Genomic DNA, 19,759 nt, shown 5'->3' on the forward strand with positions numbered 1-19,759 from the left:
CTGCCTTAGGGCTCCGTCTTTGGTCCTTAACCCTTCTCCTTCCACACTGATCTAGTCCCGTGCTTTAAATACCACTTTTATGTAGATTTTTATGGCTACTTAAAATATTTAGAATCTAACTGTTTGTTACTATTTCCATCGTAGTCTCTCTTCTCTCTGCCACATAGTCTCATCCCTATTAATGCCATATCCTTGTAACTCCCTGCTTTAATCCCTACTTCTTAAGACCATTCTTTCTGTTGCTCAGTGCCTGCCCATTCCGGGTTACAGCCAGACTGCTGGTGGGGATCTGGCCCTGCCCCGTCTCTGACCTTTATGGGTCAAGGTTTCAGCAGGAATCAGATGGCCTCCCCATCATAGGATGATTGGAGGCTCTATCTTCAGAGGAACTGCTGACAAGACTGCGGGTGTAGGGGCATCATAAAAGCACAACCAAATAGGGCTTGTACCAGCAGGAGGGGAAGGTGTGGTCACTGGAGTTTGGAAAGATGATGAATAGAGAAGGCCACCTTGAGAGGATCGGTGATTTTGACATGAGCGACACTACCAGCCTGTGGCTAGACAGGCATCTATCCCTTTGGTCTCCTGAGGGGCGGGGGGTGTTTCCATAAGCCTATATTCATTTCCTACTACCATTTTAATCCCATGTGTAATAAATTGCCACAAAGTACGTAGCTTAAAACAATACACATTTATTCTATAACCATTTTTAGAGGGCAGAAGTTTGAAATGAGTTTTGCTGAGCCCAATTCAAGAAGGCAGCTGGGCCACGTTACCTCTGCAGAATCTGCGGGGAATCTACCCTTGCTTTTCCTGCTTCTGGAGCTGCTTGCCTTGGCTCGTGCTCCTTCTTCCATCTTCAAAGTCGCCGCTGTAGCACCTGCCTCATTGCCTGCCTCCTCCTCCTGACACTGGGAGTGCATTCAGGGCTCAGATCCCCCCATCTCGAGGCCCTTAATCATTTCCTCAGCATCACTTTACCATGTAAAGTAACAGTCACAGTGTCTGGATTAGGACCTACTTACTTTAGGGGCTGTTGTTTAGTTTACCACCAGAGAAGGCTGAGGGCACAGGGGCCTGTTGATGTGGCGCCCTGGGTCAGCCTTGCAGTGGGGAGTGGAATGTGCCAGCCATGAGGGCCTTTCCTCCTCCCCGCCAGCTCTCAACCTGCCCCAGCCCCATGGGCTTTCGGGCTTCCTCCTGGAACTAAGCACATTCCTGATCCAGGGCCTTGCACTTCCTTGGTTTATAAGTTCCATGAGACAGAATTTTTGCATTGTTTGCCTCATTTTTCCTCAGCATGTAGGGCAGTGACGAGCTCATAGTAAATCTTTTTGGTTCAATAATATTAATGAAGGACTGAGGCCTGGAGAATTATCGCTCCCCCTGCTCGAAATGTCGTCTTTCTCAGGCCTGCCATTGCCCTTTTCTATAGTCTTCCCCTGCCTTCATCTCCCGGTCACACATGTGCATCAGTCACACTGATTACTCGTTTTCCCAGACACCCAGAAATTGGAATGAGCAAAACCACAAAACATTTTTTCTGCCTGAAATGACCTACCTGTATGCCACCCGTATCTGCCCAGCTTTACTTTCCTTTTAGTCCCAAAGAAAGTCTCTCCGTGAGTGAAGTTGATTGTTACCCACCAGATGGGATCTTCTCCGTTCCTTGAGTTCAGAGGGAACTTTGCAGTTCTTTTTGTTCTCATTGTCTTATGCTTTATATATTTTTTTCTCTGCTTCTAGACTGTAGGTTTTTTAAGGGTAGAATCTTTATGATTCATCTTTCTACCTCACAGTTCTCTTCACTGTTGTATACCAGTAAATATCTACTAGTAGTTCATTAAAAAACATCTTTTTTTGCATTCCAGTCTGGTGACAGGGTCGCAGTGTTATTTCAAAGTAGTCACAAGCATTTTTTGCAGGATGAGAAAAAGGGAAATAGGTACGGGCTGACTTGGATTATCTATGAAGACGTGAAAGCTCTTGGAGCAGGCTTGTGGTCTGGGTAACGGTTCTGGCCTGTGCTTCCCTTAGCCGTGCAGGGCAACAATGAGGTGTCCATGTGGGACATGGAGACGGGTGACAGAAGATTCATGCTCTGGGCCTGCAATGCACCGCCACTCTCCGAGTCACAGGTTTGTCGCCAGTTTTTATTAGAAAGGCCATTTGAATTTCCCACATCCTTGTACTTTCAGGCACTTTATCAAACCTGGTCTCTATTGGGCTTTTGGGGGTGTTTTAAATTAGTAGCAGGTGGCTCTTGTTGCATAGGTGCTTTCCAGTTCCTCAGGCTAACTAACGTCTGAGTGTTTTGGTGGCTAGTTCCAGGAGGTTTGAGATGTGGGGTGGAAGCCCCATAAAATCCTGGGTTAGCTGGAACATGACCCTCTTACACACACTTTTAATTGTCATGCTGCCACCATGGGTGCTTCATTGGGACAAAAGGGAGGAAGGGTTAATTTCTCCTTTAGTTGGAGCCCTTCTCCCAAATAGAAAGTTTTCAGAGGCTAAACAAACAGGTTTTGCCTATTTATTCGGAATGGGATAAAGGAAATTCATTTATAGAAGATACACGTAAATGGTCTCTCACTTCTTCAGTTAACCAGGTGCCCAGAAAACCACCTGACTTGTTTCTAGAAATGACACCATTTATGGAATACACTGGTATCTTTAATTTGATTGTTTCTTTTAAGCCCGTTCCTCACAGTGTCCATGGTATCTACTGTAGTCCTGCAGACGGAAATCCCATCCTACTAACAGCGGGCTCAGACATGAAAATAAGGTACAGTATCTGAGGAAGGGTACTTACTATGCAATCCTTAAAAGGAGAAGGATATAAAAAGTGGATGGATACTTGGGTTAATACTAGGCTGATATTCTAGATGCTTGCATTGTGGTCATGTTTAAAATCCTCCACACCAGAGAGGGGCAACATGGCAGAGAAGTAGGGAGCTCTGTAATCTCCACCCACAACTATCAAACTGAGAAGGACTGAAGCCACAATACTCTGGTCTGCAAAGTGGGAGGAAAATACACAGATCCAGGTAGATGGCAGCCTCATAGGTGCCTGAGGCTACCTCAAGAAACAAGCCAAAGTACACATGGTGGAGAGTCTCAAATATCACTGAGTAGGCAAAATAATCAAAGGCACAACAAGAGCAACCAAGAGACACCATTAAAAGGACACTTCCTGAAATGACAGGCTCTGGACAGTCAATGAGCCTCCTTTAAAAGAGCAATACTAACAGGTGCAGAGTACTTAACGAGCTTTAAAAACTGACAAGAGACAGAAAGCTAGCCAAAATGACAAAACGAAAGAATTCTCCTAAAATCATAGCCACAGAACTGCTCAAAACAGATATAAGCAACATAACTGAGCAAGAATTTAGAACTGTCATAAAATTAATTGCTGGGATTGAAAAAAACATCAGAGAAGCTATTGATAGACTAGGGACCTTCTAAACAGCTGTGATGAGTTTAAAAATGCTATAAATGACATGCATAATAAAATGGAGGTGGCCACTGCACAGATTGAAGAGGCAGAGAGGAGAATAGGTGAATTAGAAGACACAGTTATAGCAAAAGAGGAAGCCAAGAAAAAGAGAAATTGATTCAGGAACATGAAAGGAGAATTTGAGTCCTCGGTGATATAATCAAATGGAACAATATCCGTATCATAGGAGTTCCTGAAGAGGAAGAAAGAGAAAAAGGTCCTGAAGGGCTGCTTGGTCAAATTATAGCCAAAAATTTCTCTAATCTGTGGAAAGAAAAAGACATTGAAATTTAAGAGGCACATCGAATTCTCTTAAGACGTAATGTAAACCGACCTTCAGCACGACATATCATAGTGAAACTGGCAAAATATAAAGATAAAGAGAGAATTCTGAAAGCAGCTAGGGATAAAAGGGCCCTCACATACAAAGGGAATCCTACCAGAGTGGTTACAGACCTATCTACTGAAACTAGGCAGGCCAGAAAGGAATGGCAGGAAATCTTCAATGTGAAGAACAGGAAAAATATGCAACCAAGGATCCTTTATCCAGTGAGCCTGTCATTCAAAATAAAGGAGAGAGAAAGGTGTTCCCAAATTAACAAAAGTTGAGAGAATTCGTCACTAAGAAACCTAAGAGGGACTCTATGAGAGAAAAGTAGCAAGGAATATAAGACACCAGAGACATCAATACAAACATGAACTCTACAAAAAACACACTGAATCTAAACCCACATTTTTCAATAATAACACTGAATGTAAATGGACTGAATGCTGCAATCAAATGACACAGGATAGCAGAATGGATCAAAAAACAAAACCCATCTATTTGCCATCTACAAGAGACTCACCTTAGAACTGAAGACACTTTCAGATTGAAGGTAAGGGGATGGAGAAATATCTATCATGCGAATGATAGTCAAAAGAAAACCAGAGTAGCCATACTTATATGGGACAAACTGGACTTTAAAGTAAAGGCAGTAACAAAAGATGAAGGATATTATATAATAATTACAGGGTCTCTCCATCAGGAAGAGCTAACAATTATACATACCTATGTGCTGAATTCAGGAGCACCCAAATACATAAAACAGCTAATCACAAACAGAAGCAATCTTACTGATAAGAATGTGCTTATTGCAAGGGATTTTAATACTCCACTTATAGCAGAGGATAGATCATCCAGACAGAAAATCACTAAAGAAACAATGGACCTGAACAACACACTGGAACAGATGGAATTAATAGATATATTTAGAACTCTGCATCCTGAAGCTAGTGAATTCATGTTCTTCTCGAGTGCACATGGCACATTCTCCAAGATAGATCACATACTGGGTCATAAAACAGCCCTTCATAAATACAAATGAATTGAGATCATACCATGCACACTTTCAGATCACAATGCTATGAGACTTGAAATCACAGGAAAAAGTGTGGAAAACCTCCAAAAATGTGGAGGTTAAAAACTACCCTACTGAAGAATGATTGGGCCAATCAGGCAATTAGAGAAGAAATTAAAAAATACAGGGAAACAAATGAAAATGAAAATACAACAATCCAAACTCTCTGGGACGCAGCAAAGGCAGTCCTCAGAGGAAAGTTCACTGCAATCCAGGCCTATTTCAACAAACTAGAAAAAGCACAAACTCAAAATCTATCAGAGCACCTAAGGAAACTAGAAAGGGAGCAGCAAGAGCACCCCAAACCCAGCAGAAGAAGAGAAATAATAAAGATCAGCACATAACCAATACAGAACCCAAAAAAACCCAACAAAACAATTCAACAGGTCAATGAAACCAAGGTTGGTTTTTTGAAAAAATAAAATTGATAAACCTTTAGCTAGGCTCCTCAGAAAGAAAAGAGAGAACCCAAATAGACAAAATCATGAATAAAATGGATTTATTACAACTGATCTCTCAGAAATACAAGCAATCATCAGAGATTACTACGAAAAATTATATGCCAACAAACTGGACAACCTAGAAGAAATGGACAAATTTCTAAACACACCTGCAGTACCAAAATTTCAAACAGGAAGAGAAGATCTGAACAGACTGATAACCAGTGAAGAAATTAAATCAGTTATAAAAAATCTCCCAATGAATAAGAGCCCAGGGCCAGATGGCTCCTCTGGGGAATTCTACCAGACATTTAAAGCAGAGTTAATATTCATTCGTCTCAAGATATTCCAAAAAATAGAAATAGAAGGAAAACTTCCAAACTCATTCTACAAAGCCAGTATCCCTTTGATTCCCAAACCAGAGACCCAACAGAAAAAGAGAACTACAGGCCAACATCCTTAATGAATACAGATGCAAAAATACTCAAGATGCTAGCAAATCAAATTCAACAGCACATAAAAAGAATTATCCATCATGATCAAGTGGGATTCATTCCTGGGTTACAGGGCTGGTTCAATATTCACAAATCCATCAACCTGATACATCATGTTAACAAAGGAAAAGATAAAAACCATATTATCCTGTTGATAGATCCAAAAAAAGCATTTGACAAAATACAGCATGCCTTCTTAATAAAAACCTTCAAAGTCAAAATAGAAGGAACTTATTTAAACATTATTAAAACCATTTATGAAAAGCCCACAGCTAATGTTATCCTCAATGGGGAAAAACTGAGAGCTTTCCCCCTGGGATCAGGGACACGACAGGGGTGTCCACTATTACCAATGTTTAACATAGTGCTGGAAGTCCTAGCATCAGCAATCAGACAACAAAAGGAAATAAAAGGCATCAAAATCAGCAAAGAAGTGGTCAGACTTTCACTTTTCACAAATGACATGATACTCTACATGGAAAACCCGATTGACTCGACTAGAAGACTTCTAGAACTGATGCACGAATTCAGTAAAGTCGCAGGGTACAAAATCAATGTACAGAAATAGGTTGCATTTTTATACACCAATAATGAAGCAACAGAAAGAGACATCAAGAAACTGATCCCATTCACAATTGCACAAAATACCTAGGAAGAAACATAACCAAAGATGTAAAAGACCTGTATGGAGAAAACTATAGAAAGCTTATGAAAGAAATTGAAGAGGACATGAAGAAATGGAAAAATATTCCATGCTCATGAATTAGAAGAATAAACATTGTTAAAATGTCATTATTACCCAAAGCAATCTACATGTTCAGTGTAATCCCCATCAAATTGCACCAGCATTCTTCTCAAAGCTAGAAGAAACTATCCTAAAATTTGTATGGAACCACAAAAACCCCGAAGAGCCAAAGTAATATTGAAGAAGAAAACCAAAACATGACGCATCACAATCCCAGACTTTAGCCTCTACTACAAAGCTGTCATCATCAAGACACTATGGTATTGGCACAAAAACAGACACATAGACCAATGGAATAGAATAGAGAACCCAGAACTGGGCCCACAAAAGTATGGCCAATTGATCTTTGACAAAGCAGGAAAGAGTATCCAATGGAAAAAAGACAGCCTCTTTACCAGGTGGTGCTGGAACAACTGGACAGCAACATGCAGAAGAATGAAACTAGACCACTTTCTTACACCATACACAAACAAACTCAAAATGGATGAAGGATCTGAACATGAGACAGGAAAACCATCAAAATCTTAGAGGAGAACGCAGGAAACAGCCTCCTTGACCTCAAACACAGCAATTTCCTACTTGACACATCCCCAACAGCAAGGGAATCAAGAACAAAAATGAACTATTGGGACCTCATCAAGATAAAAAGTTTCTGCACTGCAAAGGAAACAATAAAAAAAAAAAATCTAAAAAGCAACCGACAGAATGGGAAAAGACAGTGGCAAATAGCATATTGGATAAAAGACTAGTATCCAAAATCTACAAGGAAGTCACCAAACTACACAACTGAAAAACGAATAATCCAGTGAAGAGATGGGCAGAAGACATGAATAGACACTTCTCCAGGGAGGACATCCAGATGGCCAACAGGCACATGAAACGATGCTCAGCGTCACTCCTCATCAGGGAAATACAAATCAAAACCACTCTGAGATACCACCTCATGCCGGTCAGAGTGGCTAAAATGAAGAAATCAAGAGACTGTAGATGCTGGCGAGGGTGTGGAGAAACGGGCACCCTCCTACACTTGGTGGGAATGTAAACTGGTGCAGCTGCTGTGGAAAACAGTGTGGAGGTTCCTCAAAAAACTATGAGTAGAACTCCCCTATGACCCAGCAATAGCACTGCTGGGGATCTACCCAAGGGATACAGAAGTGCTGATGCATAGGAGCACATGTACCCCAATGTTCACTTTCAACAATAGCCAAAACATGGAAAAAGCCTAAATGTCCATCACCTGATGAGTGGATCAAGAAGATGTGGTATATATACACAATGCAGTACTACATGGCAATGAGAAAGAATGAAATCTGGCCATTTATAGCAAAGTGGATGGAACACGAGGGTGTCATGCTAAGCAAAATTAGGCAGAGAAGGACGGATACCATATGTTTTCACTCATAGGTCTAACAGGAGAAACCTAACGGAAGACCATGGGAAGGGAAAAGGGGAGAAAAGAGGGAGACGGAGGGAGGCAAATCATGAGAGACTATTGAATACTAAAAAGGAACCGAGGGCTAAAGAGGGGGAGGGAGATGGTGGTGATGGAGGGCACTTGAAAACCAACTTGACAATAAACTATAAATTAAAATAAAAACAAAAACAAAAAAATCCTCCACAGCTTGCATGGATAGCTGTTAATGCTTCATTTGTACCTAAGTTTAGTCTATTCTAGGAAAAACAATTTTTCTGATGCAAAGGAAAATAAGTTATATATTAATGAATGTAAGCTAATGATCATTAGTTCCTCCCTTTGTCCTGAGATTATCAACACGTGTTTCCTCTTCCCTAGGTTTTGGGACTTGGCTTACCCAGAGAGGTCCTACATTGTGGCAGGAAGTACTAGTTCTTCCTCTGTGTCCTACTATAGGAAAATAATTGAAGGCACTGAAGTTGTCCAGGTACAAGCAGTCTTGTTTTCTTTCCATTTCTATAGGCACAAAAATGACTTTGGCCAAGAGTGGCAGTAGTTAAGAAAAACATTTATTTTATTTTGGCTTTTCTATATTTTTTCAAATTCACTTTTATTAAGGTATAGTAAACTTATATAAAAGGCACACACATAAGGGCCTAGCCCGAAGCAAGCACTTCCGATGCTTGTTCAGTCCTTAGAACAATTTATAAGGAAGTACCTTTATTAGAAAGTTCAGCACCACGAAGTAACTTGTCTGAGATCACCCAGGTAGTAGGTGGCAGAGCTGGGGATTCAGATCTGGCTGTTGGAACTCCAAATCTTGTGCTCTTGAGTTGGGCAAAAAACGTCAGACGAGATAACATACCTGAAAGGGCCTGGGTCCTAGAAGGTGCTCAGTAAGTAAATGAAAGCTTTTCCTTTATGACAGATAATGTATTTACATCCACTGGTCCTTTTATACCCCTGTTACTTTCCCTTTTTTCTTTTGATGGTGGCAAAAGGTAATATGCACAGATTATTGATTGACCTCTTTGTAAGTGGCTACTCCTGGGAAACAGAAGGTCATTTTGGACTTCTTTTTACTATTTGTGGAAGGATGACTACCTCCCAGGAAGTTTTAGCTCTAAAGACAGCAACCACCTGTCCTGAAGCAACAGTATTGATAAGAGGGACAGTGTGGTACAGGCTATTAACTTCTGGCTTTCTCCTTGACTTTTAACCATGAAACAGGAGATTCAGAATAAGCAGAAGGTGGGACCAAGCGATGACACCCCCCGGAGGGGCCCAGAGTCTCTGCCTGTGGGACACCACGATATCATCACAGACATCGCCACGTTCCAGACCACACAGGGCTTCATTGTAACTGCTTCTAGAGACGGGATTGTTAAGGTGTGGAAATGAAATGTTCTGTATAATTTGTAATAAAGTTATAAGTTTACTGTAATATGAGAGCAAAGGTATTTTTAGAGGACAGAAGTGAGATTCATTTTCAAAATTATGTCTGTATATAATACTGTTTCATGATTAAACAGATCGCACTCAACTAGTGTACTTACACAGTACAAAGTCCCAGATACCGCTGTCTGCCTGGTTCTTGCAGAGATCTGTGTATGTCACAGAGGTGGAATTTGGAATGCTAAGACTAAGTTTACTTTGTACTGAAAAAGATGGGTCATAAGCTATTATAATGTAAACACATTTTTGCTATTAAAACTGCTATTCAAACCAGCCAATAAACTGTATTCAAGCATCTTAAGAGTTTTTGGTTTTTTTGGTGTTTTTAACAGTAAACTTTACCAGAAGAATGAACTCTGCAGCCGTATTTGTTCTGAAGAAATAACTCAGAGTCACAAGGAATCAGTGACAGAACTAGGCCTGATACCCACATTGCTGGACTCTCAGTATTTTGTTCTTTTCCTGTTTTACAGTCTGCCTTATTATTTAACACTAGAACTCATCTCTTGCATATCAACCCTAGAAAAATGTCTTGGCCATCATTACTCTTTTCTTAATAAGCTTTAGTATAAAATCTGAAACTTGGCCCATCGGCTTGCTTTTATCCAGCGTCAATTAATTATTAAATGCGTGAAAAGAAAAAAAATAAAAGGATTAAGCTGTTATAAACGTACCAAAAATCTGTACTTGTTCAGAAGACCAAAATTGGTCTTTCCCTCAAAAATAAACCCTTCAAGCTTATCAATTCTTATTTGTACACAAACTTAATGCTGTCTCTATATTTATTGTCATCTATTTGCAGAAGGGTTTATAGTGTTTAAAATAGTTCAATTTGAAATTATTTACATGAGTCCAAAAAGGTAGATAATCTGGGGGAAAATACTACTTAACTGCTTCAGAAACTTAATTTTCTGTAACTCTATGAATCCGTTATGGTGCATGACAGTTTGCAATGCATAGGTACACCGACTTCACGATTCAGTGCACTTGGTGTGGTTTAAATTGTCTATAAACTCATCGGAAAACCCCGTCATTCACAAAGGTCTGAGTTAGGAGTCTGGACGTCGATGAGGCCACATAGCATAGGGCCATAGCATAGCAGTAGGATTTGCAGATTTGGCAAACCGTCATGTTACATCGCCTCTGTTTCCCTCCGTGTCTGTTAAGACCATATCTACAGGGTTTCTAGATTTAATCTCTGCACAAGTTAGGGGACACTTGTTTGAGACAAGCTGTTCGGCTGAGAAGGGCTTCAAGTCCGGAGCCATTAGCAAACCCACACCACAGATCAGCCTGCAGAGGGGAGAAGGCAGTGGGCCGCGGGAGACGCAGTCCTGCCCTCCCAATTCTGCCGCCGTCCATTCTTCTTCCCGCTTAAACTCTCCCCTTTAAGAAAGGGGTCATTTGGTTGATCTGTTGCTATTACAATCTGATGCCATGTTGGAGTTGCATCTTTTTTTTTTTTTACTTTTTTTTTTTTTTTAATGTGTGACTTCTAGCTCCAGTGCAGAGATAATAAATAGGAGGCATGTCTTGTATAGTCAATTAATTTACATGTTTAAACCAAGAAGCACCATTGCTTATTCATGTGATATTTGGCTTAAATTGGGTTTTATTTAGGGGTGCCTGGGTGGCTCAGTTACGTGTCTGACTTGGGCTCAGGTCATGATCTCACAATTTGTGGTTCGAGTCCCGCATCAGGCTCTGTGCTGACAGCTCAGAGTCTGGAGCCTACTTCAGATTCTGTCTACCTCTCTCTCTCTCTCTGCCCTTCCCCTGCTCACCTCTTCTCTCTCAAAAATGAATAAGTATAAAAAAAAACTATTTTTGCTGCTTTTCCATTTTAGGAGAAAGGTGAATCATGGAAAATATTTCCTTAGGGATTTTTTAAAAGGAACTTAATATTTACAGTATGTTTCAGATCCCTCATCTATTAAGGATTAAAAAGATGACCTAAACTGCTAAAATAATCTCAATTGCCAAGGGCAAACTTTTTTGGTGTACTTTACTTACCAATGCTGAAAAAACAAATACATATTAAAAGTATCTCTAGCAGTAAATAGAAGGGTTTCTTGCTTACTCCAAAGTTAACCAGAAAAATCTTTTAAAATACCTCTTAAATATTGCTCATCAGTATGCTCTATTTGAAACAAAAGTTTTACCTAAATTCCTAAGCCCCACTTAGGAGGTGAAGAAAACTGATGTGCTTTATTCTTCTCCATTTCCTGAGTATGAAAATGACATTTTAACTCCTTGCGCCTGGGAAGACATTGGGAGCTATCTCTATGGAATTGCCTGAGTACGGATGGCAGAACTGGTTTTAAAACACAGTGTAGGGGGCGCTTGGGTGCCTCAGTCAGTTAAGTGGTCGGCTTCGGCTCGGGTCATGATCTTACGGTCTGTGGGTTCGAGCCCCGCATCAGGCTCTGTGCTGACAGCTAGCTCAGAGCCTGGAGCCTGCTTCCGGTTCTGTGTCTCCCTCTCTCTGACCCTCCCCTGCTTGCACTGTCTCTCTCGCTCTCAAAAAACAAAACAAAACAAAAAAAAAACCCCACAGTGTAGGTGGCCCTTCTTTCCTAGCTTTTACGAAGAACATTATGGAAAAGAAAATCACCTACTGGTCTTAGGTGTGAATAGCCATCTGCCCCAGGCGTCCAAGCAGGGTCTCCCTCTCTGGAGAGAGTGATGTTCTGCTGAGCAGGGCCATTGTTAGTGCCTCTGGAGCCAGCTCCGAGCAGTCGAGGTAAGGTCCACACATTGCGTCTCGATGTTTTGTGTTTAGTTGCTGGGAATATTAGCCCTTCGTAAGATTAAGAATCAATTATGTGATCTTGATGGGGGTGAGGCGGGAGCAAGCTGTCAGAATGCTGCTGGAGGCTAGGCACTCGGAAGCCCCTTCCTGCCTTAACTGACTCTGATCTCTGTGCATCTCTGCAACCCCATATGGATTTGTGGATTAAAACAGTTAACAACCATATCTTTTCCAAACTCAGTATGTACTTAAGACTATTTAGATCTTGGTCAGTCCTGTTTGGTACTGTTCACTATTGACTAAATAGCTATCTGACGGTAAAAGTAACTCAGCTTCACCCATGACAAGTTGTCTTTACTCTCCTTGCCTAAAGAATATATGGATTAGTAAAAAAATAATATATGACAATAATGTTAAAGAATAAAAGTCCATAAAAATGGCCAGGCCCAAGACTCTATGTAAAGAGCGAACTTCAGGGGAAATTCACACGCTTCTCAGTGAGTTAAGGAGTTCGACCAGAGAAAATCATTCTGCTGCTGCTTTGTCCCAACGAACTACTGCAGAAGGTGGGAAGAAGCCTCCCAGCACAAGCCTGTCGGAAGGCTAGCCGTTATACACTGAGGCAGTGATGTATTTCAAAGGCACCACAGAAAGGCATATTATCAAAGTTATGACCTGTAAGCACCAATTTATAAATGTAAATGTTGGGCTCTCTCAAAACATTAGCCTTTTTGGTTCAACAGATGAGCCTTAAACAGTACTAAATAGAGAACAAAAGCTTGGTTTGCAGAAAGTGGACTGAACAGAGACCTGCAATCAAAAGAATTAGCATTGGCTTATATATATATTGTTTAAAATTTACCTTCAAATTATATCTCCATTAGACTTTTCAGAACATTTCTTTCATTCTTCCACCTTTTAATGCTAAGTTCTTGAAAGTATTAGAGTGCTGGAATGATCAGGAATGCTCAAAGAAATGGGCAAGAAATAAGTGCCAGGGGTCAAATTCCTGATGATGTACAACCTGTTTGCTCCAGCCCTCCAGCGTGGCTCTCTGGGATGGCTGGATGTCCAAATAGAAGTTGCCCACAGTTACGGCACTGAACTGAGTTACTCAAATCCAGAGGCTTACCATGCTTCCTAAGGCTAAATCCTTCAAGCACTTCCTTTATCGTGTTGTTTTGGAGCAGTTTTTATCACCATTTTTCCCTTTTTAAAGGTATGGGATGTGTTTCTTGTAAGATTTCGAAGAACAATATAGTCTCTGCTGCCTCTTGCTACTCTTGAAAGATAATTTTTATCTTGAAAGAATTTTGCTTTCTGCAGTGCATCTCTGAGAGCAGCTTTATGTGGTCCATGAACAAAGCTGTACAACAAAAGAAGAGAAACATCACAGAAGATAAATGCCATTTCCACTTTAACAGACTATGTTAATTCCATCTTCCGCAAAGTTGTCATCCATCCCCTTCCTTGTTGCACCCTCTCTTCAGAGTAGATTTATTAAGACTGAAGATTTACACTGGGCAGATCTATCAGAAGCTGAGAACGAGACAATGAGACATGTCGTCGCAGTGTGCAAGATCATTCCAACAGCAAAGTTTCTTCTTTATAGAATGTGTTCTGCCCAGAACTTCATATGGCTGGCTCGTGATTCTTCAGACTCGAAGTCAAATGGTACCTTGTTAGAGACGACTATAATTCTCCCAGTCTGCAGTCTAGTGGGTGCTCAGCATGATATGCTCACTTTTTCATAACACATCATTGTCTGAATTTTTATTTACTTATAAATCTCTTTGTGATCTATTCTCCTCTATTCTACCCACCCAGGCGGAAAATGTTACAAGACCCTTTCATGTAATCCTAGCAATCTCAGGAATCTCAGAAGGGCATATACTGGATACTCAATAAACATGTATCAATGGAAGCATGAATGAATGCCACTCCCTTCTCCCCTCCCTCCCATCCATCCATTCTTCTTTTTTTTGATCTGTTCATTTATCCGTCCATCGAAATGTTGACTCTCTATGGAAGGCACTGTTACATATAGTGGGGGACATAAAAATAATGCCCAGTCTGGCAGGCACATAAAGAGTTTGGGGGTCATGAGTAGCTCAAGCTGGGGTCAGACTCTGCAAGGCCTAGAATGCTAGATTGAGAGGTCAAGGGATCACAGAAGCCAAATACTACAAGTTCTAATCTATCCAATAAAACCGTGCTGGTGGAAATGTCCTATAATCATTGGCCAGGAAGCCAGATAGGCATGACTGAGGAGCTCAATTTATAATTTCATTTAATTGAAAGCTAGTGGCTACTGTTTTGGACAGCTTAGGAAGAGAGGCATTTCAGGCAGCTCTATCTTACATGGAGGTGTTGGAAAGAACTTTAGATCCATAAACATCTTATATTCCAGTTCTTCTGCTTACTGGCTGAGGAGCTCTGAGAAAATCACTTAACTAGAGTGATCCTTGTTTCCTCAGGTGTAGAATGGGAGTAAGGACAACCTATATCGTGAGCAACATTTGAAGTTCTCTAGACTAGTTACCATGGTGATTACAGATGAGGAAACTGAGCACATATACAGGTATTCTATCAGGGACATAACCGAGACTAACCAAACCCTCTGATACTAAGAGCTTCGTGTTACTTCCATTGAACTGGGTTTTTATTTGGGACACTGTGGAAAACTATCAAGATATTTGGAATAAGTAAGTGAAATGGAAAATGTCATGCTATCAGGAACATCTGGATATGGGTGCAGAACCACAGGAAAGCAGATGGCCTGGGGCAGGTTGGACAGCTAAGAAGGTAGGACATAAATTCTTTGTCAGTATTTTTAGAATGAATGTGTGAGAGCCTGGTAGCATAAGATGAGAAGGTTTATTAGTACCTATAAGCCTCACAAATTTGCTGTATTGTGGTCAAGGAAAGAGTCAAGAGAACTCTAAAACACTGACATCAGGAAAACAGGACCAGTATTCACTATAAGCACCATTACTTCATATTGGGATTTTTCTGCTTTCACCATATTTAAATCTCATCGCTCACGACAACAAAAATATTTAGAATATGAGTAAGCAAAAGATAAAGAATTTAAAATTAATTCATTTCTCTGTCTCACATACACATGCATGCAGGCATATGTACACAGCCCACTGCCTGCCCCCTCCCCATATTCTTCTTGCATCTAATGAGAGAAGTGAAGGAGACATCGAAGCAACAAAGAACCATGTTATTATACACAGTATGTCTGGGCTTCTGAAACTGCAATCCCAAAGTGTACCTCCATTCACTTCCATCAGTGCTATTAGGAAGGTACCAAGCTGATCAGCAAACTTCTCCCAGTTACTAAGAAAGCTAAATTTCAGTGCAAATACAATTTTCTCACACCTTATCCTGCTTTTGCCTTTTTATTTTCTTATTTCCATAACTAATCATTGGGAGCTCAAATTCTCCAAAGTCATAATTGTCTATAACCCACAGAACATCTTCACCCATAATGGAGTATGTATTCTTTTGAGTCTGGAGCACACTGGTTTTTTTTTATCTTGGGTTTATTTTATCTACTCTGGTCTCCCAACCCCTCCACCAACTTCCTACTTTCCATTGGATCCTTTCTATGGTAAGTTTAGTCATCTTTCTTATCTTCGTTCCTCTTTGTTAAGAAAAAGCTGTTAAATTGGTAATCGCTTCTCCAGCATGACAGGGTTATCTTTTTTTCCTTCCTCCAATACTTTTATTCTCAAAAGTGTTGAACATGATAAATACTCTAGCTCTGAATTTTTCTTCACAGTTGTACACAGGAGCTTGTATTTGATAAGCATCTGTTAAGGATTTGATTCCCTGTTTGGGAATTTCTATTTTTCCTATTACTCCACATTGTTGAGATACTTCTTTACTGATTGGTAACTCCACAGCAGGCCGTCAAGATAAGAAACAGGAATGAAATGCAGCCAATCATTTTGCATCTTGTGCCCAACTCCAGTAAAGATGTGGCACCTAGACAAAATGAGGTGGGTGTACTAACTGTAGATTTCCGTTCTCTGTGATCACAGGTTCCTCATCTACACAGATCATCAGGAGTCAGCTATGCTGCATTTACTAGTTGACTGGATGCACTGGAGTAGAAAACACAGACAAGATTGCTTCTATTTCGAGAAATTTTCTTAATAGGCATTTTGTGTGTCTAGAACACATACTTTGGAAGGCAGAATTACGACAGATGTATTATTCATATGGCATTGGCGACTGTGTCCATTTTTTTTTTTTACAATTTGATTGTTCTGGCTTTGGTCACAGCTTTAAAGTCTGGCACAAGAGCTTCCCTGCCTGGATGAAGCAATAAGCAGGTGGCTTTCTGTCTTTTATTGTCTCTGAGCGGATCTAAGCACTTAAAAAGAGGCTGCCCTGCAATCTCACCCTCACTGGCCATCTGTCTCTTTGGTTGCTTGTGTTCAGTTCGTCTCTTTTCCATCTGATAAGAACCAGCTTCTACCTGCATTTCCTAAAAATCTCACAGTGGAATGATCTCATTCTTATGCAAGTCGTTCTGAGACCTGGCAAGCCATCGTTAAGGTCAGGCATCTTGCCTCACGGGCATTCTCAGCTCCCTCAATTATGTGCTCAATTCTGCCTCACTTCTCCTGAAAGGCTCAGGCAGGGAGTTTCAGAAGCAGTTTGTGGCTTGTTACCTTTTAATTATGGTCTCTGGTCACTTAGAGAAGGCCCAGGGTGTCCCAGGCTAAAGAACCATCAGGGAGTTCACCAACAGTGATGTGGATTTCATGTCTCAATTCCTGATGTTCCAGCTGTCTCCTGTCATTTCACCATTTCAGATACATAGGAGAGAGCCTCCAGTAGATCCAGGGCAATGTGGAGAAGGGAAGAAATATCCTGTCCAAAAGCACTGTGAATCCCCTTCACTTATACTGATCTTTAAACAGAATGCATTTGTAGGAGTGGTTTCCCAAAAATGCCTTTTAATTTGTATAGGCTGGCTTCCTTATCGTCTTTGGCTGTTATGGCCAGCTACACAACAGACAAAGCCCAGTGCAAATGCAAACAGGAAGCTCGCTTCCACGCTGCCAGACACCTGCAGCAGGGGGAGCCCTGCTCCTGGAGGACGGACTGCGCGGGCCTGTTGGAGGCCTGAGTTCAGGAAGCATTTGCTGCTGGACAGTTCCCTGCTTCCCAGCAAGGTACGGAGACCGGAGGCAGAGTCTTCTCTGAGCTTCTGGAACTGGGCATCTGGATCGGGAGTGCCTCTCTCTGGCCCTGACCGCCACACAGAAATGCAGACAGTGCACTTAACTAAAATCAGGCATGCTGTCTGGGACATTTGCCTAAGTGTGATTCCCAAGGGCTGGTACACACTGATTTCACTCAGACGGGTGGCATGTGTGTGTGTTCGTACAGCATGGTTTTCCACAGAAACACACTCTCCTAACTACAATTATTTCTAATTCTAAACAATTTATGTGTTCATGCATGCAAAACCATGTTTATTTTTAAGTTTTAAAAGAAACTGCTTTTGTTGATACTCTTAAAAAACCTTAATTAAAAAATATGAAGTTCTCATAACTCCTTTCTTTGGGTATAATCTTCTATAACATCTTAAGAGCAATATTTAGTTCATTAGTTTTTAGAGTTTTAAGATTTTCCCTAAGAATTAAGACTTTAAACTTTCCTAAATAATGACTTCTGACATATCATTGTTTTGACATATAATCTATTATACAGTTCTAAATATTTTAAAGTGTTCATTATAATTTTATCTCATTATTTAGAAATGTGATTTTAATTTAAAAATGTATAGACTTTAACAATATTTTTATTAATTTTGAATTAACTGAATTCTGATCAATTTTGATCATAGGACCACATTCTTAGAAATTTGTTGACACCTGCTTGGTAAGTTAAAAATTGCACAATGAGGGGCGCCTAGGTGGCTCAGTTGGTGAAGCATCTGGCTTCAGCTCAGGTCATGATCTCATAGTTCAGGAGTTCGAGTCCCGCATCAGGCTCTGTGCTGACAGCTCAGAGCCTGGAACCTGCTTTGGCTCTGTATCTCCCCCTCTGTCTGCCACTACCTCATTCAGACTCTCTCTCTCTCTGAAAAATAAACATTACATTTTTTAAAAATATTGCACAATGAACACTTATTAAACTCTCCACCTTGATTCAACAGTTGTTAGTGTTCATGTGTTCTTCAGAAGAATGTCTCATTTTCCTATGCAGGGTTCTAAATGAGCCTATTAAATCAAGTTTGTTATGATTAAATCTTTAATATTTTTACTCATTTTTGTCTGCTTGACCGACAATATTCAAATCTGTGTACTGAAATCTCCAACTCTGATGACAGTTCAAGGACAATTTCTCATTGTAGTATTTCAATTTCCACTTTGTATATTTTAAGATTATTTTAATACGCTCTTAGAAATTGAGAATTGTTATATCTTTTTCATGAATTGAACATTTTGTCATCATGTAGTGGCTCTTCATTCCTACAAAATGGTTTTGTTGGGGCGCCTGGGTCGCTCAGTCGGTTGGGCCTCCGACTTTGGTTCAGGTCAGATCTCACGTTTGTGGGTTCGAGCCCCGCATCAGGCTCTGTGCTGACAGCTAGCTCAGAGCCTGGAGCCTGCTTCCGGTTCTGTGTCTCCTTCTCTCTCTGCCCCTCCCCCTCTCATGCTCTGTCTCTCTCTGTATCAAAAATAAATAAAACATTAAAAAAAAGTTTAAAAAATGGTTTTGTTTAGGGGCACCTGGTTAAGCAACCAACTCTTGATGTTGGTTTAGGTCATAATCTTATGGTTTGTGAGATGGAGGCCCACGTCTAGCTCTGCGCTGATGGTTTGGGGTCTGCTTGGGATTTTTTCCTCCCTCTCTCTCTCCTTCTAAATAAACTTAAAGAAACACCAAAATGGTTTTGTTTAAAGGGATATTTTAGGAGCACCTGGGTGGCTCAGTTGGTTAAGTGTGGAACTTCAGCTCAGGTCATGATCTCACAGTTATGAGTTCAAGCCCCACATTGGGTTCTGTGCTGATAGCTCAGAGCCTGGAGACTGCTTTGGATTCTGTGTCTCCTCTCTCTCTCTGCCCCTCCCCTACTCACACTCTGTCTCTCAAAAATGAATAAATGTTAAAAAATTTTTTAAAAAGAATATTTTATGCAAAATGCTAATTGATTCATGATGTGGTTTCATCTTAGCTTGGGCAAACCATGCAATATTTTATATATAGTAGCAGAATATTTACTATTGAAGCTTGAAAAGATGTGAGTTCTTTGTGTACCATCTTTCATTTATGCATGTGAGAGGGTTTTCTTTTCTTAATATTTTTACATTGTAGTACTTGTTTTCCTTGTTGGGGTGTTTGTTTATTTAATACATTCCATCAAGGACAGAAATTATATGCTGTTTTTTTTTCCCCCATAGGAAGTGTGTCTTGGGCTTTTCCCTTATTATTTTCTTTACTTTTTTTTCCCCCTCTTCTTTTTTTGGTGGTGGGGGTGGTTATGTTTAAATGAAGTTGCTTTTACAACACCAAAGACTTAATCATCCATTT

The 19,759-nt window shown here is 40.5% G+C and overlaps 2 protein-coding genes across 2 annotated transcripts in view; one reads left to right on the forward strand and one right to left on the reverse strand.

Moving 5' to 3' along the window:
- The window catches only part of PIK3R4 (phosphoinositide-3-kinase regulatory subunit 4), a 79,981-nt gene extending 70,236 nt beyond the window's left edge, over nucleotides 1-9,745 (forward strand). Inside the window, exons 17-20 of the mRNA XM_029940310.1 lie at nucleotides 2,038-2,138; nucleotides 2,697-2,785; nucleotides 8,368-8,476; nucleotides 9,220-9,745. Of these exons, the coding sequence (XP_029796170.1) occupies nucleotides 2,038-2,138; nucleotides 2,697-2,785; nucleotides 8,368-8,476; nucleotides 9,220-9,390 (470 nt within the window). The 3' untranslated portion in view covers nucleotides 9,391-9,745. The remainder of the gene's footprint in view (nucleotides 1-2,037; nucleotides 2,139-2,696; nucleotides 2,786-8,367; nucleotides 8,477-9,219) is intronic.
- Nucleotides 9,746-13,065: 3,320 nt separating this feature from the next.
- LOC115292844 (collagen alpha-6(VI) chain) overlaps nucleotides 13,066-19,759 on the reverse strand; it is a 105,214-nt gene continuing 98,520 nt past the window's right edge. The window contains exon 36 of the mRNA XM_029940829.1: nucleotides 13,066-13,562. Within this exon, the coding sequence (XP_029796689.1) occupies nucleotides 13,352-13,562 (211 nt within the window). The 3' untranslated portion in view covers nucleotides 13,066-13,351. The remainder of the gene's footprint in view (nucleotides 13,563-19,759) is intronic.

The sequence above is a fragment of the Suricata suricatta genome, chromosome 5, assembly GCF_006229205.1.
Source record: "Suricata suricatta isolate VVHF042 chromosome 5, meerkat_22Aug2017_6uvM2_HiC, whole genome shotgun sequence".
In the NCBI taxonomy this organism is placed as follows: domain Eukaryota; kingdom Metazoa; phylum Chordata; class Mammalia; order Carnivora; family Herpestidae; genus Suricata; species Suricata suricatta.